The sequence below is a fragment of the Amblyomma mixtum genome, chromosome 7 (genome assembly GCF_055824585.1).
Source record: "Amblyomma mixtum isolate Tamu chromosome 7, ASM5582458v1, whole genome shotgun sequence".
Lineage (NCBI taxonomy): Eukaryota > Metazoa > Arthropoda > Arachnida > Ixodida > Ixodidae > Amblyomma > Amblyomma mixtum.
In genome coordinates this window covers 109,523,379-109,546,836 of record NC_143018.1, presented here as the reverse complement: position 1 = coordinate 109,546,836, position 23,458 = coordinate 109,523,379, and the positions used below count along the sequence as shown (strand labels likewise).

Genomic DNA, 23,458 nt, shown 5'->3' with positions numbered 1-23,458 from the left:
GCCGAGGAAAGTCAGGCATTTTCTTTGACAAATGCAGCCTATGCAGCCAACAAGCACTAACTGCCGTTGTCAATTTCTTTAGGCACGCAAACATGACAGCCGGAAGATAAATAATGTGCCACGAAATATTACCCGCGCACCGTTCGAAAGCTCCAAGCGCCCACTCTATATAGAGTCAACATAACTAAAACCATGCAGTTGCTTGTGTACCACACTGAAGGCCTGTGCACGTTTATTTTTGCGAAGTTGATGATACTTGAGAACGGTTTATGAAGGACTAGGCATTGTTGACGACAAGGTGTGAGATGGTTTTTTTTACTGTCCGTAGATATTGTTATGCCAAAAATATACCGGTAAAGCCAGCGTGATTTATTAACACGAAGCCAAACTTTCGCAGTGCTGCAACGTTTCACTGGCGTGTTCTTCAGCTGCCAGTGGCTGCCGGGTCCTAATCGGAACTGTCAAACGAGAATTTATGGCTGCTCTGGTTGCGGCTGCGGAAAGGCGGGCGAAACGTCTTCTGGGGTTGGGCCGGAAGACGCACGCACTTGATGTACCCTGGCAACTATTTATCAGGAAGCGGGGAACATCAGGAAAGGAAAGTTGTGTGGTGCGGAGTTTTCAGCTTGGAACAACATAATCCGGCTTCCAGTACTTGAATACTCGCAGCTACGAACGTAACCTCTGAAGGCTGTACCTTTAAAAATGCTTGCTACTTGAGCCAGTACTATGTTATAAGTTTCAGACAGTGAAAATAAATGAGAATGATGCATTGTATTTCTGCTTGCGTAACACCTGTGTGCATTACTAAACACTCACGCATTAGACAAGTGTCACGCATTTGTGCGTCAAAAAACCGTCTGTTGCGCGGAAACATCAATATAATCGTATTTCACGGTCCACGTTTGTTCCTGCCTCCCTCATTTGCTCTCGTAAAGGAGGTTAGCTTCCTAATATGCCGAAAAAAAATAGGGTAGCCGCGCTAAAATGTGTTGAAAGGCTGTTACCGTTGATGTATAAATTTTACAAAGAAATGGGAAAAAAAGAGATTTTAACTTAGAGGCGCCAACGTGTTGTAGAAAGCGCAGCAATATAACGCACAAGCGCGCACACACACGCAAACACGCAGAACCAAGAGTCCGTTCTTGCCCAGAGTAATGAGGAGGAAGACAGATTACAGCTTGGAGGAGAGAGATACAATGCCTGGAGGCAGGCTTGTCTAGGGCAGGTGTGACCTCGTGTAAGCTTGCAGCTTCCATTAATTAAAGGGAAAATCTGGCAACGACAAAACCCAAAATTAGGACACAGGTTGTTCTACTTGAGCAAAGCAGTTCTCTACCTGGAGCGATGAAATAAATATTACGATGGTACACATTCAAAGGCGCCGGCGAAAAACACGAGCGCGGAAACTTCTTTCTACTGTCGAAGAATGCAATGCCTTGTATTTAATGCTCAAAATTCAGAAGAAGACGGGTCATTAAAAGCATAGTTAAGGCGAATTTCATTTTGGTGTTTTGTAACAGGAGTTAGTGAAGCTTACTATCTCATTTTATTTCAACAGCTGACAGCTTGTTCTAAAAAAATGTTCCTGATGTCATGGTCCACAAAGAGTATAGAAAGTTTTCTTTTTATTCAATATGTTGTTTTTCTTTTCTCAGACTTTTCTAAGCAGAGTTAATCCCCGCCCGCGCTCCCTCCTGGCCATCTGCATAATTAAAAGCAACATATGTTGCGGACCATTGTCCCCATGAGGTTGTTAAGGAATTTCACGTCCGGGTCACCACTGTTGAGGAATTTGCGGGGTCGCAGCGGAGCACCAGAGAGAGACGACCAGCGTGGCAGGCTTCTAGTTCCGAAATGCCCGTGCCGGGTGTGCGCCCGGAGCACGCGCTGTCCATCTTTATTTCTTTCTAGCGCGCGCTGTAACGCCGATCTCAGCGCCGGCGCTTTATTGCGTCGCCGGGCGCTATAGGTGATGACGAATTCATGCGTGAAAATGTCAGTATGACTGAGGTCGATGGTGAAGGAGAAGCAACCACTTGCAGGCCACGCGAGATGCATTAGCATCTGCTCACGCCTTTAGCAAGCCATTAAATATCCTAGCGTCGGGGTGACGCAAAAGAACGCAATGTTGTTGTAGTGCAACCATGTCTTGGAGGAGAAAATGATACTCGAGCGAAAGGTATTCGCATCGGGATTAGTCAAAGCCGAATCGCCATCAGAGAAGAACGGCCGCGAAAAGCTGACCTGCAGGGTTCGATCATCATTAGTGACGCTTGGGGTAATGCAGAAGAAAAGGCACATTTTGTGTGCTTTGAATCCGAGATGTATTTGAAGATTTTCTTTTCAAAGCTACGATCCGAAACTCGGCGCTCTGTTTACAGCCCCTCCGTGCGTGCGGCTGCTTGTTCACTTCCTCTGAAGGGAGAGCGTTTATGAAGAAGGCGTCGGGATCTAACCTAACGTAACGTGAGCGGGGTAGATTAATCTGTGCTTTCCAAACCGCTCAGCACGTGAAAAGTTAAGCAGAGAACGGCTTTTGCCTGATTAATTATGCCAAAGCCATCTTTAGGCGCGCCTGGCCGCCGCGGTGGCTCAGTGGTTATGGCACTCGGCTGCTGACCCGAAAGATGCGGGTTCGATCCCGGCGGCGGCGACTGAATTTCGATGGGGGTGAAATTTTGGAGGCCCTTGTGCTGTGCGATGTCAGTGCACGTTAAAGAAACACCGGGTGGTCGGAATTTCCGGAGCCTTTCACTACGGTGTTCCTCATAGATTGAGTCGCTTTGAGACGTTAAAACCCAGAAACCAAACCAAACCATAAGCTGTCTTGCGGCCCAGGCCTCAAATGAGAAGAAATGCTGTCATTGAACGCTCGTTTTATTTACAGATTCTTAGCTTGTTTAAGTAAATTGCTAGTAATGCCGAAGTTCACAGAATTGCAGCCCTACATTCCAGCACTAAAGAGGCATGCTTGAAGGTTTTCTGCACCCCATGTAAACTTCGCATGCAGCCGCGCAAGTGGACTTTGTTTCCAGAATTCTCTAACTTTCCAAATGAAATCACGCAGATGTCTGAGCCGTGATACACATAGCGTAGATTTTGTTTAATACAGAGCAAGTTTATTTCGTCGCGCTCTTACTGTACCTATCTACTAAGCATATTTTTTTCTCTGAACACGTTTGATTTCGGCGATCGCATAGACTACAGACGCTAAACCAACTAGGCCATCATGGTGATACCATGCTCATTCGGTTGAAGATCTGCAGGAAGAAAATAATACATTTTACTTCGGGCTCAATGGGACTCTTTTCAAGCTGGAAGATAGGCACGTGTACATTCTAAATAACACCTGCGACTGTGTGGTCCGCTGTACGTCGGTCGTAGTAGGGGTCCTTATTTAGGACCTACAAATAAGAGCTTGCAATTCTCGACGAACGTTTTTGTAACCTTATTTCAATCTCACATTATTCTCTGCGGAGTTAATCTTCACAGTATCCATAAATGAGCTGCACGTGTCTGAACCGTTGCAAAAGATAATTAAAAACGACTTATTTTTACATGCATGGGAGGAAAAGAACTCGGCGAACACAAACAGAATGGATCCATTTGAAACACAGTCGTTGTGACTTTTACGCACGAGCGTTTGTTTCACCGTGTCCTAGGTTTTGCCGCAATATGCATGCGTTCCTTTGCCGTTCATTCGTCAACAGCGCCGGCTTGCCCTCCTGTCATCAAGAACGCCGACGGTGCTACGCTGCAGACTGCGGCTGGCCCTTTTGCTGAAGGAGACACCGCGAGGCTGATCTGCGAAGTAGAGACATGTAAGTGACCCGAGTGAAACCGGGTCTGAATGTGTATTGCCACTCTGCCACTCTGCCAATTTATCGCGGCTCAGTTTCTTCGAATTTCTTTCTTGGCTTACTGCGACGCCTCTATAAAGACCACGCGTATACCCCTAAGCGCTGCTGTAGTTTTTAGGGCGCGGAGCCACAGCATCTGGCTCTGTATAAACAGTGTAATACAGTATGCTCATTCAACAGCACTTTCGCCACCTCAAGTTGTACTTCAACGATGTTCTAAATTTCTTTGCAAGGAACAGTTTTTCGCATTAATAGATCCGTCTAGAACAAATTTCAATCTCGTGGGGCAGGGAATAAAAACTACACACTGCCCGAGAAATTTATCAGGATCCTCCAGTGCGGCGTCTCTGACATTCGATGTGGCGCCAAGGAACGTTACCATATACACCATACCATACCATACCATACCATACCATACCATACCATACCATACCATACCATACCATACCATACCATACCATACCATACCATACCATACCATACCATACCATACCATACCATGTAGCCATTTCCAATTGGTGGTTTAGTCCTTAATGCTGACGCTTATTATTAACCCATGGTCCCTATTGTGAGGCGCATTTTACTACCACGGTAAAGCAAGATTCATGTCAAAAGCGAACTCGCTGTCAAATAGATTAGAATAGATTAGAATAGATTAGAATAGAGGTGTCACAGATCTGTGACATCGCGTTAAGTCAGAGCGTTGCCGGCCTGCTGAAAGCGTTCAGGTGACGGATGACCTGAGCGGATGCTGAGAACGAGAGGGAGGTATATAAAGGAGAAGATCAACACTCAACAGTGTGGCTTCAAGAAATAGCGATGTCAGCCGATATGAAGTCGCTTTTCTTAGCTCGTGGTAGTGATCCATCTTGTCTGTTATATTCTGATTCTGGTCCTCATGCATGAGACAAAAATTAGAAAAATGAAATAGGGCACTTCTGTTGCCGCCAGCCCGGCATCGCGTTTTCACCTTCACTATTTACCCACCGCCAGAATAGAGTGGCGCGCACAATTTCTGTCGGTATCAGATCCCGACAAGGAATTTGTTACACCCCGTTCGCAAGTCATGATTACGCTAATCCACTGTTCTCGCGTATGAGGCCTTATGATGAGAGTTCAGGCACCGAATTCCTTACGGGCTTGTATTTTAGGCTTAAAAGCACAGACTGATTGGCGAGTTGGTGTTGTAGTGCATAGCACGTACGAGCGAAACACCATCAAAGGCAGAGAAAGACCCCTCTTAGAAACATTGATTCTGTCAACATCAGTAAAATCGATAGTGCTCTTACAAACGACGCACCCGTTTTTCTAATCAAACCCGCATGTATTATCTGCCTTACAGCCTGGCTCCTATGTATAGCTAGTATCCTGTACACTTTCAACGAATGTTTGCAAGGCTTTCATAGCCGTGACAACACACGGAAAGGTTCCCGTTCCTCTTATTACCAACCTTTCTCCTGTTCTTCCTTAATCTTTCATTTAGACACTCTTTTGTCTAGCGAATGCAGTTACATCGGTCCAACCCACCGGTGTCTACATCAAAAATTAATATAGCACAGGGGGAAGGTCGGCAATAACAGGAGCGGAACCTTTCAGTACACACGTCCGGAGAATAAAGAACGGTGTTGTAAACCTTCGTTCTAAGCGTGCAGTATACTAGCTATGGATGAAAGCCAGGATGGAAGGGAGGTAATGTGTTTGATTAGAAAAACAGCTGCATCACGTGTCAGCGCCCTCATGCACTCGATTTCACTTACGATCGATTTCATTGGTGCTTAAAGAATCAATGTTTCTAAGTGCGGCCACCTGATGTCAGCATTTTCAGTCCGATCACGTCATAAAGGAGGGTGTACATATCATGCATTTGCGTTAATAAACGATTAGTTAAGTGAGGCTTGCGTTGTCTGCGTCTTTCTCTGCCTCCATTCGTCAGCTCTCGTACGTAGTCTGCAATATTTCAGGGCCGGCATGGATTGTGCTTATTCGGGACCGTACCTTGCACCTAATCAGGTCTTTGCTGCATGGGAATATCAACCAAATTCCAGCACTGAGCAGCAGTCCAGTAGGAGAAGAAAGCTTGTTCCCGAACGGATCGTGGAAAGAGCAGTAACTCATAGTAAAATGAGAGACAACTACAATTAAACCTTTTTCGCTGAAATCCCAACGTTTCAGAGCTCCCTCGGCTCCTTCTTTGTGGGTGACAGGGGTCGGTTGGCTTGCATCTTGAGGTGCATACACAGGGGGGTGGCTTCGCCTTGAACGGCTGGCATTTTTTTTAGTGGTTTAGGTGTGCCAGGATTCGAGTAGTAGTCATTTTCAGTCATTGGTTTTGGTTCCAAGGGCAATGGGTCCTTATTAGATGAATCTATGGTCTGCGTCTTTGCAATGCTCGGTATACCGGGTCGCATTCTCTGGCGAAGTTCACAAGTGATTTTGTTTCTGGCGATGAAGAAAGGGTCGGAATGGTGGCGCTTCACCTGAAACAAGCAACTTCAGGACACTGTCATAGCATGGCTCCACACAAAAGCGACAGCATTCATTGCAGACTGCCTTGTCAAGGTGGTCCATCACAGGGAAGAGCATCAACGAGCATGATTACTATGTTCACGAGTAGGTCGTAAATGTAGCCTAATCATGGGAGTAAACTCTTAATACTCATTACAGCGCTTATTTTCAACCCTACTAGAAGTTGAAAATAACCATCACACCTACGTCTGCATACCGACCATCCTTGTACGTCTGTTCATGTTCGCGATGACGTAACAGTTCCATGAATTCTCGTGTCTTCTTAGCTCGGCCGCAGTTCTTGCGAAGTTTTACTGTTGGTTATGCCCGCTCCACGACCGTCCAGGCGACCACGACCTGACGCTGACGTGGTACCACGACGGCGTGAAACTCAGAACGGCACACGGCACAGTGGCGACATCCCGGGGTGGCTGGAAGAGCCTCGTCACTTTGGGACCACTGCGTCGGGGCCACCTCCACTCGAACCTGACCTGCGCAGCAACCAGTGACGTCTCCTTCCCAGCATCGGTGACGGTGCTCGTCGACATGTTTCGTAAGAGCGCCCAAAGAATCTGTGTGTTCCCGCACGCGTCCTTAGATGCCCATATGACCGCATGCGCGCAGGAACACAAGACACCTGGCAGGCCACATTTTACTACATTGTCCAAAATTCTACAAAATTTTGAGTCAGATTTTTTTCGTTTCTTTTGTTCGAAGTATTTCTTTGGTCACATAATCTTATTGGGGTGGTAGTAGTAGTAGTACAAGACCTTTATTCGGCCATAATTTACAGGCCGAGCATGTCGACCGCCTGGGCGACCAGAAGTCGCTGTTCTTCCTCCCCTTCAGCGCCAAGCCAGTCGAGCCAGGTGGTGATGGATAAAGAACGTGGGGGGTAGGAACCCGACTGCTGAGCAGCCGGGCAATAGAAGAGGCAATGGGCCAGGTCCGCATAGATACAGGGGCAGTTAGGACAGGAAGGGTCTGATCGATAGCGATAGAGAAAGAGGCGAGACGGGGTGATAACTGCATTCATTTGGATGTTCCTAAGAAGGCGAGCCTCCGGCACCGTGAGCGATGGATGAGGGGGAGGGTAAAGGCGTTTGTCTAGGCGGAGCTCGAGGTAGACCTCTTTTATGGTGCGGCGAAGGGTGCGGCGAAGGCTATTCTTCTCATGTGCTATTCCTTTCTCTAGCCAAGTATTTTCTTGGGGTACCTTCACAAGAGAAGCGTAAGTAAAACTAAATTTGTTCATAAGTATGAACCCGGCGTCCTCTTCGAGAGACGTCATTCCTGTAATGCCTTTCTTTCTGTGACCAAAGCAGGCGGCCAGTCGGCTAGAGCGCCATCTATTCCAGTGATAGCATCACTGCCCTTTTAGATAACGGCTTAGCTTGGAGATAACTGCAGCTACGACGGCGGCCCCTAATACTACGACCATTAGAAAGCTCCATCGAGCCCACAGCGATCGAGGCTAATTTGGATGAATAAAGCAGAAAGAAAGAGGATTCACGAAAAATTATGAATTACAAATGGCGGGAGTGTGTGGTATTATGTTTTGCTTTCAGAATTGTCTCATGTTACTGCTGTCGCTCTCCGTGACCGGCGGACCATATATATACATCGCTGATACTCATACGGCTCGCGATCTCGAGTGCAGCAAAGCACAGCTGTCGTAGAGGCTATTCTTCTCATGGGCTATTCCTTTCTCTAGCCAAGTATGGCCTGACTTGCGCGGGTTTCTCAGCGCTTCCTCTTCACCTCTCAGGCAGAAAGAAGGTTTGTTCATATGGAGTTTCGAAAGAGGAATAGAAACGCTCAAAATAAAAGTCGAAATGTAAAAGGCAAGTAACTGCCAGCAAGAAAGGCACAATTCCTTTAGCGCGAAAAATAGAGAACAGGGAGAGATTTTGGAAACAGGCGAGATAGAACTGAGATTTCAAAAGACGCTCTGAAAACACGGGAAAAATTGGGGAAAAGGGAGCGAAAATGCTAAAAGCCTTAAGATGTAAACAATTAGAAGAAGTCACATAGTGTAACTCGTTGCACAGTGTAAATAGAATGCTTGCTGAAACACCTGAAAAACAAGAAGAAACTATAAAAAATAAACAAGCAAAGGGATGGCAACTACGGCAGTATGTGCGACCCTCCATATGCCTTGGTCACCTATATCATTTTTATCACACACAACTTTCCGATGTCTTCCTGGCCTTCATTATCCACCTTGTGTGTCCTCTCCACTAATTTAGAAAAGCACAGGGGTTAGCTCTCGTCAGAAGAGATTAAGAAGAAAAAGCAGCATTTTGTAAGGAATTGTATCTATATATTTACTGTTCGCACGCGGGCACAAGGGGCATGTTTTTGAGACAAAGCAGTATGGGAAGACACAGTGAATCATCATTTACTCTGCATACAAAGCAGATGAACGGGAAATTTGATAGCTATTTTTGTTACCGCCTTTTCTATTGTACGTGAACACTGCGTGAACTGAGCGCGCTATTGTGATCGGCCGATGAATAAGTTTTAAAATTCATAGTTTTCTTTGTCAATTTCATTTCTGGCATCACGAAGTTAACATCATTACACTTCTCTTAAAGTTCCTCTTTCTTCATTTGCTACAAGTAAAGGAAAATTTATAAGAACTGTCCATATCATTGATTGCCTTTTCCCAGAAAAGTCGTATTTTCCATTGACTCTTCGAAGGAACCTTTCGCTTGCATCACCCACCTTTCAGCTTCAATTACTCTTCTTTTTTTCGCTTCGTTCATAGCAGCACACCATAGTTTCACTAATCGTGCCATCCCTAAGCTTCTCTTTCATAAACTGCGCCTTTATCTCTTCTAACCGTTTTGTATAAAATCCAATTTCTGTTCCTGGTGGGAGCATGACAGCTTATCCGCCTTAAAGTCCCACAAATTAACTAGAGATGCTGAGAAGCAGCTAAGCATAACCTGCGCACTATGTTGTTCTTAATGCAATCACTCCTGTACTTGAGCAACTAAAGTGGTATTCTGTGTCCGTCAGTAATTATACACGAGATAACTGCCAGCATGATTTTTAACGGACAAGAAGGGATACGGATTAGAAGTCCGGAATGTGTTCCGTTTAGTTCTGTTCGCACCTTTGAAGCTAGGTAGCTGTTCCGAAATTAAAATAAACTGAGGTGTCCCAAATACAAACATGACTTAAATATGTGAAAGGGTCGTGGTATCTCAAACTTTATCACCCATAAGGAACACAAATCTGCTTCCCAAAGCTATGGCATCGCGCTGAAACACCAGCACTCTAATTAGCTTCGCGCACTCTTGAGTACAGGATTGATGATCTTTGCACAAACAATGACAACGGTGACGGCGATCACTGGTTTACCCCCGCAGTGGCACCCACAGCCGTGACTATATGGAGCTGGCCTCTGCAGAAGGTGAATGTATTTCATTCGGTGGTATTCACCGAGGCATTACCCTCACTACCAACAAGGACTACACCGTTTGAGTCGGGCCCCGTGTCGGTAGGCGCTCAGGATCGAAACGGGGCTGCTGCTTCGGCTTCGGTCGATGCGTCCCAACTATCAACCGCATCGAGAAGCTTCGAGTGCGAGGCCAGCGGAAGCCGACCTGCTGCAAACATCACGTGGTTTCTCGACGGGAGACCCGTGCAGCCGGCATTCAGCCGCAGCGTGACGCAGGGCAACGTTACGATCAGCATGCTTTTCGTGCCTCCAGCAGTGCACTCTGAAAGGCTGCTGGAATGCCGTGCTACCAACGGCAACCTGCCCGAGAACCTTGGGGTGATGAGCCACTTCCTCAAAATGGACACGTCACGTGAGTGAGAGCTTAAAGGCACAGATTCAAGAGCTTAAGCTACCACTCCAGTGATGTCAGACATTACCAGGAGTTCGGGAAAGCGCCTAGCCAGTGTCGCTAAGGCTAGGCGCCAGTCACATTCTTCTCTGCAGCCACCGGCTATTCCCTTTCTTTGTTATGCCAGGGATGATGTCAACGGGCTACTTTTTAATGTATAAAGCCATGCGATACGTAGCGGCAGCGAATGGAACTAGAACTGTTTACTACGAACTCCTGGTAATGCTGAGTCTGTAATTCGATAACGTTTTTATAACGGTCAAGACATGTATTCTGTATACCAGTCGGCAAAGTGCAACGTTCAAGTAACGGTATTTTGAACAGCCTCCAAGTTGCTAATTGCTGATAGGGTCTACGACCTTTCCTAATTGAGCTTCTAATTACTTGCCAAAAACCTGGACTCCTAAAAACACTCACTCTGCTATTAGTAGGGAAAAACAACGCTTCGGGTACTCGTCATGAAGCATGCAACACTTGTCATCCGAAGCTAGTGTTTGATTACCAAAGAAAATATTCCGCTCAAAACGAAGCTTAAATATAACTGCAAACGAGGATCCATTAAAAAGAACAGAGAATGGAAGCGCTCCTAGACGGATTTGGTAGCTTTGAGCTCCGTATTATACCTCATGTGAATGAGGAGTTTAACAAATGGAGCATAGTTGCCTATGTACCGTCTTCCTCTGCGGAATATATGACCATTTTGTTTCATTAACTTCATGTACAGTCACCACTAACGTTATGAGAAAGATGCGAGCGCGTCTTAGACGCCGCGGCACATGTTCGTGTTTTACGCTAAATATTGTTGCCGGCTGCTAATATGCCGTATACAATGAGTTCCATAACTGACTCGGATGCACGGAATTTTCGCGGACCCCCTGAGTGGTCGATTCTACAAAAATCACCCTAAGCGTTCCCAACAGAACGACGCAATGCCGTGCAGACAAAACGGAGGTGAGCGTGCGGCTAGGTGCGGGTCTCAACGCGAGCGACATCGCCGAAGGAACTGACGTGTACATTGAGTGCTCGGTACTGGCCGCCTCCAAGGTGACCATGCTCTCCTGGCGCCGCGATGGACACCCGGTGAAGGGACTCACGGGTGACTCGGGTGAGGCGCTCGTCACCTCGCGCTACCTAGTCATCCGAGGGGTGAACGTCACTCACTCCGGCCGCTACACGTGTCGGGCAACCAGCTCGGACGGAGAGACAACGGAGAGCCCGCCGCTAGAGCTCCGTGTGAGACGTGAGTGCAAAAGAATATCGAAGGAAGTGGGCTCACGTCGTCTACGCTAATAATAATACCGGGTGACTATTTCTTCTCCCTTAAATTTTTATAAAAAAATTGCGAGGACACTTTGGCAACTAAACTGTTCACAGGCGAAAGCAGAGGACATTATGCCGTGACGACTTACGGTCGATGTGACTTCACATCATTCCCGTAGCTAATCGATACCCAAATTATACATCTTTAAGAGATCTTGAGTCTAATGTCGCTTAATTACACATTTTTCCATCTAATTTGACAAAAATCCGACGTTTTTCCGACCATTCTGTGACAATTTTCACTATGCCGTGAACACTTCCAGTGGATGTGACGTCACACCGTTCTCATGGCTACATCGACATCCGCGCTATTTCCACGCAAATTCGACATTTTTGCCTATAATTGATTAATGAACCTACAGTGATCAAACTTGGCTTCTAGGTTAATTTGTTCCTCCTCAATCTTAAGCAACCTTTGGTTTTCTATCTTTTTTAGTTCCCGAGTTAAATGCCTGTGACACGCTTTGCTAACAGGCGACAGTATGAGCCATTAAAGGCTTTCGCCTTAATAACTACTGACATCACTTGGATGCTTCCTTGACTTAGTGTGTGTTGGGCTTGCCGGACACTTGGTAACTGGATAGTGGAGACGGTTATGCGTTTGATTACATTGTCTATATTCATTTGAAGCTACCTGTTGTGATCACAGTTTCGAAGACTGTTGAATACAGACTAATCCGGTTTGCATAAATTGTCAAATTGCAAAGTCTTGAAATATTCATCAATCAATTTTCTTCTCTTTCACACCTAATTGCGATAAACGACGCTCAGTGAGCGTGGGATATGGGCACAAACTGAGAAAAAGCCGGGAAGTAATTGATGAATGGCTCAAGACCTAACTCACATGGGGAATCTCTGTAGATTACCTTAGTGTCGAATCAACAGAGTTTCCAAGATCGCGATTGCAACGTGCATTATGAACAGAATAATTCAAGAAATAAGAATAAAGTTCGGCTAATTAGCCGCATGCCTCGAGTACTATCTCGTTATACTGTTTCCGCCAACCCCTACACATATTTAGTGAACGGAGCATCCACGTAACCATCAAGCGTTGTTTTTATTTATAAGCAGTAAATGATCAGCAGTATCACCCGATATGTACTACACTAGGTGCCTCTGTTTTGGTGCAATACACATTCCGAATGGCAAAATGTATTTTAGGAATTGCATGTTTGCGCCTCCATTTCGGAGCAACACTTTTGCGACCCCAGTGCAGCGCACACCGGTACGAGACTCAATTTCCAAGCTCTCCTGGACAATAGAAATCAAGATACCCGTACGTTAATGGCACACCGTGCGTACGTGGCAGTGCGTAGCGTACTTTGCACACATGGCCATGTAGGTAGGAGCAATGCAGCATGCACGTTATATAAGAGAGCTTAAAAGAGCGGCAATGTGAAAAAAATAGAGGTAGCGGCAAGGAAATGAGAGAGCGGCACTCAGTCATACAGGGTTCTCTAACCACAGTGGTGCCGTTTTAAAAGGGCAAAGCACAAAACGCGCCTCTGTATTGTGCGATATCAGCGCACGCTAAAAAACACCAGGGGGACCGAATTATTCCGGAGCCTCCTATTACGCTACCTCTTTCTCTTTTCCTCCTTTCACTTCCTCCATCGCTCCTTCCTTCATGGCTCGGGTAAGGAGAAGTAAGGCAATTGCTACGTCTTTCCTTACCCCAAAGACTTCCTTTTTTCCAGTCGGAACCCCGTGTATTCTGGAGGCAATCTTTTCCACTCCAACTCAAGTCTTTTCTCAAGTTCATCCAGTTGCTATCTCTACTAATGGGTTTCATATTACTGCCAGTAATGATTTTTGTATTCTTGCTAGGTTCTGTTGCCTACCCAAGGCAATTTGTAGTCTGCACTTGCAATCTCTTCATCCGTTCTGAGCGATCAGGAGTTCACCCTGTCTAAGATGGGTGTAATTCAACTCAGGGCTCTAAAATAGATACTTCAGAGCCCACCGGAATACTTCTTCGACCAAAAACCCAACTACACTGCATCTGCCTTAAGCGATTTGAGCCAGTCGTCTCTAATTGATGGTCTTTCACGGTCTGCTACAGTTTGGTCTCTATCCCACTCTTTGGATAGCAAGGCCCGTTAGGCCTTCTCTCTTCTCCAGGACGAAGAGCAGCAAAAAGGGGGCTGAAGAGCGCAGTCTAAGCTTCAGCCTAACTGTACAACGCCTTCTTGTCAGAGTCGGTAGAGAGAAAGCAAATTTTTATTAATCAAGTATAGAGGATGAGCCAGTGCAGACAGTGAATGCCGACCGCTTCTTGGTCCGCGTCCCTAGTCCCGGATGCCGCAAGATCCTGCCTCTTGCGCCGTCGCACTCGAGCACTCGAGGAGAAATGTCTCCCAGGCCTCTTTAGGGGGGGGGGGGGGGGGGGGGGGGGGAGGGAAGTTGGGACTGAGTTGACAGGCCCGCACCATGTGGGATAGAGAGCAGATCTCGTCACAGTGTGGGCGCAAAACATTCATTTTCGGGTCATAGCGAGCGGCCATTGCGGGACACCAGTAGGCGCATAGTTTCTTACTATTACCCAGAGGGAAAGCTGGCGGCGCTGCACTTCAGCCACCACGGACGCTCAAAACATCATGGGGCGGTGAGCTAGTTGTTGCGGGTGAGTCGTATTTTTTGAGAACACGGAGTGGCATTACTAAGATGATTCATTCCGAAAACGCTGTTCGTGTGTGCGCAGACGGCTTTCGCGCGAACGCAGTGCGCAAAAGACATAGTAGTCAAACCGCAACAGTACAAGACGCCAATAAAAGGTTCCTCTTTTCGAAATGCCTTTAAAAAAACCTCTTAATGCATCTAAGCAAAAACCTTTTTTTTAAGTATATTTGTTTTGAAAACTGCGCCTGTTAATTACGAAATATTAGTTTTTGTAGTGTTCATTACTTGGCCGATAGGAAAGCTAGCCATCTCTTATTTTGGGCAAACTTTGCACTTAAATGCTTTTCTGCTCGTTTGTTGCAATCATAAGACAACATATTGATTGTTGGGACATTTGTAGTTATCGAAAAGCTTTATTTTTTATTATTTTTTGGCCAAAAATTGTAGTTCTGCAGTCGGTAGCTCACCACCTCATGATGCTTTGAGTGCCAATGGTGGCTGAAGTGTGCTCGAGGGGCCTCCATGCCAACTCCCATAGACTGGTTGCCAGCTTTCCCTCTAGGAAATAGTAAGAAACTGTATGCCAGTAGGTGTTCGTTTGTAGCTTTCGCTCAATGCGTTCGTCTGCCTTCGACAGCCCTTTTGTCAGGGGAGGGAACTGGCGCTGACTGTTTTTGTAATCGTCGGCAATTCCTCGAAACCGCAGAAGCGGTCGGCTAGGCTCATCGGTTGGGGAGGACGTGGAAGTAGGTGCCCGGAGGATAGGTGCTAGGGCAGACGCATTCGGTAATAATGCTACCGGTACGGACGTCCGGCTTTTGATTGTGCGGCAGTGCGACCTGGAGGAAATTTCAGGCGCTTAAAAATATTTGAAAGGTCTCTTGGTTAACACGTATGGCCCATCCTATTAAGACGAAAGCCTTTAATGCTTCATGCTGTCGTTGGCAGCCGTGTCGGCAGCCTTGTCCGCGTTTCGACGTCAGTACTTGCGGAGTCACTGCTACAGAAACTTTGTCGAGGCTGGGAATTGAACCAGGGCCTTTGGCATTTGAAGCGGAGGCGCTACCACTCCGCCACGAAGGCTCAAGGTTTGAGCATGAGTAAAGGCGCATCTACTGAATGCATGCGTTTCTTAAAATAAAATAAAAGGAATAAAACAATGGAAATAAGGTAAGAAAAGAATAAAACACAATGAATATAAGAAACGAAACAAAATAAAAATAAAATGAAAAAAAAAAATATGAAAAATAAACAATAAATTATAAATAAACAGTGCGCCAGGAAAGGCTTTCGCCTTGCAGTACTTTAGAGAGCCAAAGTGCCCCCTGAAGCGCAGGCGCAGAAAGCGGGTATTTTGCGTGTATTCCCAAGAGGATTTCTCTCTTGCAAACAGCAATATTTCCTAATCCTTTCCTGGCCTTCATTGAAAGGTGACATCACACAACCCTGATGAAATGTTCCCTATCAGGATTTCCATAATCACTATGCTTTTCTTACGATTTATGAATTGACCACATGGAACACACTGAGAGCCCATATGCACGGGATAAACGTAACACGCATGCTGATAAGTCTAAATACATACGAACTCCACACGATATGATAAGCATCATATGAAAATTGCATTCAAACCATTAGGAAGCAGTAGCAATGGGAACGGAATTTTGTATCTTTCCCATGTGATACAAACTTCGTCAGTGTGTACTGCATCGGTGTTTTTGAGGATTGGGCATCCGCCCCATATGCGATAGATGCGGGGTTTCATTCTCAAGTCCGCAGTGTACCGAGCAGCTTTTCAACACGTATGTACAAGCAAGCTTTCTCTTGCCCTAGTGATCAACTTCTCTTGGGTGAATTGCTGCAAAAAAGCGTCCTGCGACCTCAGCTTGGGCACCCAGATAACATGATTGTCGTGGCCCTGTTTGACCATGCGGCGATCACGGCATTAAAACCAATTTATAATAATCTAAGCATTCCATATATACGCCTCTCTTGAAAAGAATCTTCTAGCGAATTTAGAAGTATTGGGCTCACACGGTCCGCTCCTTGCAGACTCCCCTCGATGCATAGCAACAAGCCAAGACAAGGTCTTGGCTGCGACACCCGGTGAACCTCTGAACGTGACCTGCGACGTGACAGCGGATCCCAGCGAGGGACTGCGGTACTTCTGGGTCGCTGAAGACAACGCTGGAAAGAGGAACCGCATGCGGATGAGAGCTGCGTCGGCCGATCACGGTGGCGGAGAGGATACTGATCAAGAGCGGCCGTCAGAACCGGATTCGAACCGGCTGGAAGTTTTGATGGACACGTACCTCTTCCACGCAACGCTTCTGTGCTGGGCGAGGAACTCGATGGGCGTGCAGCGAGACCCCTGCCGCTTCCACTTTCAGCTGAGACGTAAGGGCTTCAACTCGTTTCTTTAATGACAAGGAAATGAACACGAAATATACGTTGTAGTCCATTGGAGGATCAGGCAGCGAGCTACGGGAAGTAAATCGGTAAAGGTAACGGTACGAGGCACTCAAAGTGCAGAATAGATTATTGAACACACGCTAATTAATATTCCAGCTAAAATGCAGTAATTAATCAATTTGGGCAGGGGGTGTAATGCGGATAGCGATAACATATGGTTTTTAACATAATCGCGTTGATTTAAGAGCAGGAGACGGTGGACAGACAGGTGGGCAGAGAAGATAGGGAACAGAGCTTATTGCAGATCAGTAGGAGACGCATTTTTCCTTGGGGTTGTATCTGCCCTGATGTTGATGATGACTAATATAAGGTGTAGGCGTCAACCGCATTGTAAATGTACTGTCTCAGGGCATCACAGTTAACGTGGAGACTGGCCCACGCACCTTCATACAAATCATGGCTTGCCCTGAAAGCAGCCCCTATAAAACTCCGAATTTTTAACCTGAGCTCAGTATCCAGTACTCTGCCTCCCCCACTACACAAGCAGAATAAGCGTGAACAAAAAACTAGAGAACGTGAATGTTTTTATTCTCTAATTTGTATATAGGTGCCTGCTGATATCCAACGTCAAAATTAACCACTGCTTTAACAGAGTGCTTGTGTATAAATTCGGGCTATATCCGAGGCGTCAGCGGAGGTTATTGTATCGGGATCGCGGCAGTTTACTATAGAGGGCGTGCCATCAGACGTAGCTATCGGGAACTTCTAGTTTTCGATTCTCTCTGAACCTCACCTCGCTTCTTTTTTCTGTTTTCAAAATCCCAGATGATCGCTTGTCCAGCCTCGACTGCACGGTTGGCGACTACACGGACACGTCTTTCTCCCTGACGTGCACTTCCGGCCGTCGAGGACAAGCCGGAAGTGACGTCCTTGGAGCGCCGCTGCCTCGCCTTCACGTGCAACTATACGACGCCACCGCTGGCAATCGCTCTGTGCGAAGCTTCTGGGCCGGCGAGGGTGGCGACGGCTACGAAAATCCAGTGTTCCTAACTGGCCTCAGAGCGGCCAACGACTACCTGGTGGTTGCTAGGCTCGAACACAAGATGGCCGTATTCGCAACCTACGCCAGGACGTTGGCGCCGGCCCAGACGCTCCGGGAACGCACAGGTACCTTTTAGGCGAATACTACATTTTGTTTTAGAAAGAGCAGTGGATGTTCTCCAACCTGCATTTAGCCCAAGGAATATTTTGCATAGCGCACGAACAGCAATTCTCGTTAGGGTGTTGTTTCGAGCTCTTGAAGCCCAAGCCACAGAAATAAAAATATTCAGTGTCCCAAACCTGTTCTATAATGGTAGTGGCACACATCCCTCAAAAGGGATCAGTTCTACGTTTGACACTCATTTAATCATTTAGACCTTTCATCATCGTCATTAGGTGATCATTTGGCCTTTGATGCGTACATCACTTTATTGTACTCTCACTAGGGGTTTGTCGCGGACTGTAACGCCTGCGCATATTAAACAAGTTCCACAGAGTACGCTGTGGCCACTAACCTCCACCACATATTTCTCACTGTCGAAACTAATGATTCATGTACCCTAATACGCTCGTATTTGGCTGTCTTCTGTGCGCGAATATCTTGTCTGCTAAAACACTTGTACTCAGGCGGTGAATTAAAAATTTTGAAGAACTTCGTTTTTCCGTTGAGAGATGTATCTTCACAGCCGCATATAGCTGCCAAACGCTGCACAGCATCACGTCGATCTTCATACTCTTGCATCCTGTGCCTTCATTGCGGCTTGCTCCTTACGGGGCAACACTTGCAAAGTTCTCGCCTTGAACCTTATTTAAGACCTGTTGTAAGCAACAGCAGTCACCCTTTTATTTATTATTTATTATTTTATTTATTAAATGGTTTAATTGTTTCAGTCTGTAATTTCATATTACAGCTAATCACACTTCTTACTCTTCTCTCCGAACTTCATTGCAGTAAAAAGAGGCCCTGACAACACCAAGCAACCTGTGGTGAACACGATCGTGGTCCTCATCTGTGTTGCATCAGCCGCCACGTTAGGCTTAGCGGCCATCGGCTCGGCGTTGTGGTTCAAGTGCCACCGAAGAAAATCGCGGCAACGCAGCGCCTCGGCGGCCCGCAAGCACGCCGAACACAAGTCATACATCGCCTCGGACACTCCGTGGAGCTGATACTTCGGGCAGAGCAGTACGCGCGCTTATCAAGTGCCTTCCTGCCTCTTCCTGCGCAAACTGTGGCCAACTGGTTCCCGTGTTCATACAGTGCTACCTTGTTCCTCACCTACCCATAGCGAGGACAAATGTGCTTTTTACTTGCGCGTTCATGTGCCTGCAATGTTCAGTAGTGTTTGAAATGCATATGAAAAGTCAGTTTCTGCAACGGCAATTTATATGATTCCAGTCATAGAAAACAAACGCATACCATGATACTCTTGATGTACAACAAACGCAGGACATTGCAGTAAATACATTCTATGATAATCCCTTCTTCTATCGGAAAGCAACCTATATCTTGTATACACCATTGACTGATTGTAAAAGTACAGGTGTTTCTTTACTGTGCGTTCCATTTTCGTACAGATTGTTATTCGTGACCCTTCTGTCTTTCTCCTCTTCTCCGTGCCGATTAGCCCATGCAGGTTTCTGTACTCCTTGCTAATATAGTAGTTATTCGCGAGGAAACCAGCGGGTTGTACGTGTGTTTGCTTGGCTCATATTCGGGAAGAACACGAAAGCAATAAAAGAACAGGTAAGTTATTTATAATGAATGTAGGAGCGCAGAACTGTCCCCCTCTTGGTGTGTAACTTCAGCTGATTCGTGAAGAAAGGCTCCATGAAGAGAGTAAAAGAAAAAAAAGGAAGTGGCAACGAATGGAAGGGCTGTCGATAATTTAGATCATCTACGGTTCTTTAATGTACAAAAAAAAATTGCACTGCCCACGGAAAGCTTCTACATTTCATCTTCACTAGAACGTGGCCACCGGGCGAAGGCTACGGGTGTGATTGGGATCCGAGTCATCGTTCTCGGCAGCTGAACGCTACGCGTACTTTCACACCCTCACTGCTTTACCGTGCGGCTCAGGTGTCCACCGACTAGTACCTGCTGCAGTGGCTGCGGGGTTAAAGAACTCGAGTGCTGACCCGGAGGTACGACACTGAGCCCCAGCCGCGGCGCCAGTGTTTCTTTACAGGCAACACACAAAATGCCCCCGTGCGCTGAAGGCTGTCAGAGAACGCAAATATCCTCAGTTCATCCAAATTATTCAGGTGCTCTCCATTGCGGCGCATCTTCTACTCTTCTTTCACCTTCTTCATGACCGCCGCGGTGGCTCAATAGTTAGAGTACTCGTCAACTGAGCCGGAGTAGGTGGGTTAGAAAGCGGCTGTGGCGGCTGCGTTTCTATGCAGGCGAAATACTACAGGCGGCCGTGTGCTCTGAGATATCAGTACACGTTAAACTTGGCCAGGTGGTAGAAATTATTCTGGAGCCTCTTTCTCTGCTCCTTCTTTCTCTGTCACCTTCTTTGCTTCCCTCATGACGCTGTTGAGGTGTCCACAGAGCATTGAGATAGCGCTACTTTAATTTGATCCAAATTATTTTTTTTTATTTCAACTTTATTTAATCCGACAGCACTTGCGTTCTCGTCTAGCAAAAGCCACCCGGCTTCTCCGTAACAAAATTCCTTGATTGGTCGAGTGGGTCCTGACGACATCAGCACTACCATATTTCAAAATATGAAGAATAGAATGTTCGAGCACCTTTTATTGGAATACCGTATGAGAAAACACTGACCCGACATTCTCTCCACTTTTACTCCACCCACTCATTGCCGCTTAACCAGCCGAATCAGCCTACTAGTCTACAATATCAGCCTACAAACCCCCGCCAATCCTGCTTATTCCATCCACTAAACCCCAGTTGTACACCCCCATCCCCCCCCCCCCCCACTTATCCAGCTCAATATATTTTCAGGCGTGGGCCTACATAAAATCTGGGGGATCCTTTCAAATATTTGCCCGTGGGCCAAACTTCCAAAACGCTATCGCATTTTCTTGTTTTGAAGAATTTGGCAGAGATACTTAAGACGGCTTACGTGTGGGAATGCGAAAGCGTAACTATCCCTGAGTCATTGGCACCCACCCACACACATATACTCCCATGACACCAACCGTAACCCTGAACGACGAGCGGTTAGATCACAATTTAACATGAAAACTTGTTTTTTAATGGCAGTTACGGGCTCACATCTTGGTGGGCACTTCAACTGCGCCTTAATGGCAGTTATTACTGCCCTTAATGTGCGGTCGAAGTGTCCACCAAGATGTGAGCCAGTTATTGTTATGAAAAAACAAGTTTTCGTGTTAATTTATGATCTAACCACTCGTCGTCTGGGAAGACATACAATCGAAGGTGCATATTTCGTCGGTTCGAACCCCTGTCGCAAGCTAGCCTCCAAATATTCTAGCACATGTAATAAATATGCAACGAGGAATCATATCACACCACCCGGAAAGAGGTTGCGGTGAGATTTAGCCACGAATGTTGCCGGGAAAACTGTCTCCACAAAGAGATCGGCCAATGACGAGTATATACAGACGAAATACACTTGCAGAAATGTCTGAAGCGGCTTTGCTTGGCTTGTTGTGTGCGTGATTCGGCCCCTTGATGACGTCACCCTATTTTTCATGTCATCGACGGGGTTTTCTCTACCCTCTGCGAGTACATGCACTAACACAAGCCTCCGGCTTTTCTCGTAATGGGACTAGTAATGCCTCCGCATTAAAATGCAGACAGAGGCTGAAGTTAAGCTGCTCACGTAACGCTTGCAAATTATGCTCGGGGGCTTGGAGGCACTGCTCCTCTTTCTCACGCATTGCGCATGTACCCTGCTGTAAGTGCACTACGAACCCGACCAGTTTCGTTTACCTATTCAGGCACCAAGAAATCCAAAATGTATTCTCTAGAATACTTCCGTTCCTATTGACAGTGCTAATCTATAGAACACGGCTGAAGTAATTTCGACTTATTTATTTATTTATTTATTTATTTAATCATTTATTTATTTACAGTACCCTCAACCGCCGAAGTATTGCAGAGGGGAGTTGGGTTGAGACGGTATTACATGCAAAGAAAATGATTGCGCGGCGACATCTGCTGCGGCAGTGAACATTTCTGAGGCATCTTGGTCGAAGAGTAGCTAGCTGTATACAGAAGACTTTAGGGAAAACAGTATTAATAACCAGACCGCAACAACATTAGTGTAAACAATAACAAACCATTAAAAAGCATGACATATCATTAGCAACAAACATCTAAGAAAGAAAAAATGTTGGTAACAAAACAGCCAGTCAAATTGGTTTTTTCACAAGTTCGCAAACTTAAGGGGACACAGTCATGAATGGATGCTTCACGAAATCTTCCGTCAGTGTTTTGTGTTTAACTGTCTGAAATAACTGCGACTATTTCAGAACTGTTTGGTGAGATGCCTTCAACTCTATTATATGATATGAAACACGCCATCGCTTCAGACGGCGGTAAAAAGCGTCAGCAGAGGATATGACCCTGCAATGAAATGTACCTGTAAAATGACCGTGCATTTGACGTGAGATAATGGGGTGGTCTGAATGCTACCTTTCTATGCCATGGCTGAGCTTTCGACGGTGGCAGCGGGAGTTCCTGAAATTTGATTCTGAGTTCCCTAACTGGTATATTAAAACATTCTCGCAAGCAAATTCTCGTAATGCCATTCCACATCTGGAAGGTAGAAGTGGCCTCAAAAAGAGGTTCACTCGGCGCTGGCGGTAACGAGGAGACAATTAGACATAGTTTCTACGTTCTTTGCAAGCTTTTCACCTGCGCGTGGGATTCCTGGCAAGCCGAAAGGAATAAGTTCCGTACAAGAAAGGAAATCAGAAATGCGAAGGCCGCACAGTTCGGAGTCCGTTCCGTATATTTCAGCGAAATCAGGCGCCTTCATTAATCAGCTTTCCTGAGCGTTCCACTCGAAGCCGATAATTCGTTGAAAGTGACCATTCGCGATTGTAGATTACTTTTTGCTCTTACTTTTTGCTCTTACTTGAATCTTACTTTTTGCTTACTGGCTCTAGCGTTTTTCCTCCTACTAATTGGATTCACTCGTGCGTGAAGGAAAACGCGTCTTATGAGGTGCATAATTTGGAGCTGCACTCTAGCGAAGTTAAGATGTAAGAGCAGGTTTAAGTTATGGCGGTCTGTGTATCAGGGATACTTGCGGCTGTTAGGTTATCAAAGGCGGTGTGAGGAAAGCGAATTTTAAAGAAGTGTTTCAGTAAATTGTTTATTTCTTTTAGGCCCACTCACACACTGACTGGGTAGCTCCGAATTTCTCTCGCTAACATTGCTCTTCATGGTCGTCTGACACGATACCTATCATGACGCAAAGAGAAAACAAATCCTTAATTTTGAGAATTAATGCCGAAAGTATGTGTGAATTATACTTTAATTCGTGAAAGTCTCTCCACAGCGAATGAAATATATACGTCTAGAAAGAGGAAACTTGGACTTTATTTCGAAGAAAATGTGCAGCAGTTTTCTCCACATTGTTGAATACAACTAAGCGTCACATTCCTCTAAACATGCAAGCAACTATGAGAGTTGTCCGAGAAGCAGTGAGAGGCACTTTGTTCTTTTTTTTTCCCGAGTTCACCTGACCAGTTTATATTCTATTTTTTCACAATGTGCCGGTTGGACCGGGAGAAACGCATTTCTGCCCTGGGGTCCTAAATATGCTTGTATGGGCCGCCGCTCATTTGTATAGGTAGGGCTTTAAGTATTATTCGGGTTTCGGTATGGCTTTGTAGGTC

The 23,458-nt window shown here is 46.1% G+C and overlaps 1 protein-coding gene across 1 annotated transcript in view; it reads left to right on the top strand.

Moving 5' to 3' along the window:
- The window catches only part of LOC149337180 (uncharacterized), an 87,409-nt gene extending 68,412 nt beyond the window's left edge, over positions 1-18,997 (top strand). Inside the window, exons 3-9 of the mRNA XM_089553369.1 lie at positions 3,714-3,824; positions 6,715-6,921; positions 9,746-10,189; positions 11,169-11,468; positions 16,220-16,564; positions 17,405-17,746; positions 18,573-18,997. Of these exons, the coding sequence (XP_089409495.1) occupies positions 3,714-3,824; positions 6,715-6,921; positions 9,746-10,189; positions 11,169-11,468; positions 16,220-16,564; positions 17,405-17,746; positions 18,573-18,787 (1,964 nt within the window). The 3' untranslated portion in view covers positions 18,788-18,997. The remainder of the gene's footprint in view (positions 1-3,713; positions 3,825-6,714; positions 6,922-9,745; positions 10,190-11,168; positions 11,469-16,219; positions 16,565-17,404; positions 17,747-18,572) is intronic.
- Positions 18,998-23,458: the final 4,461 nt, after the last annotated feature.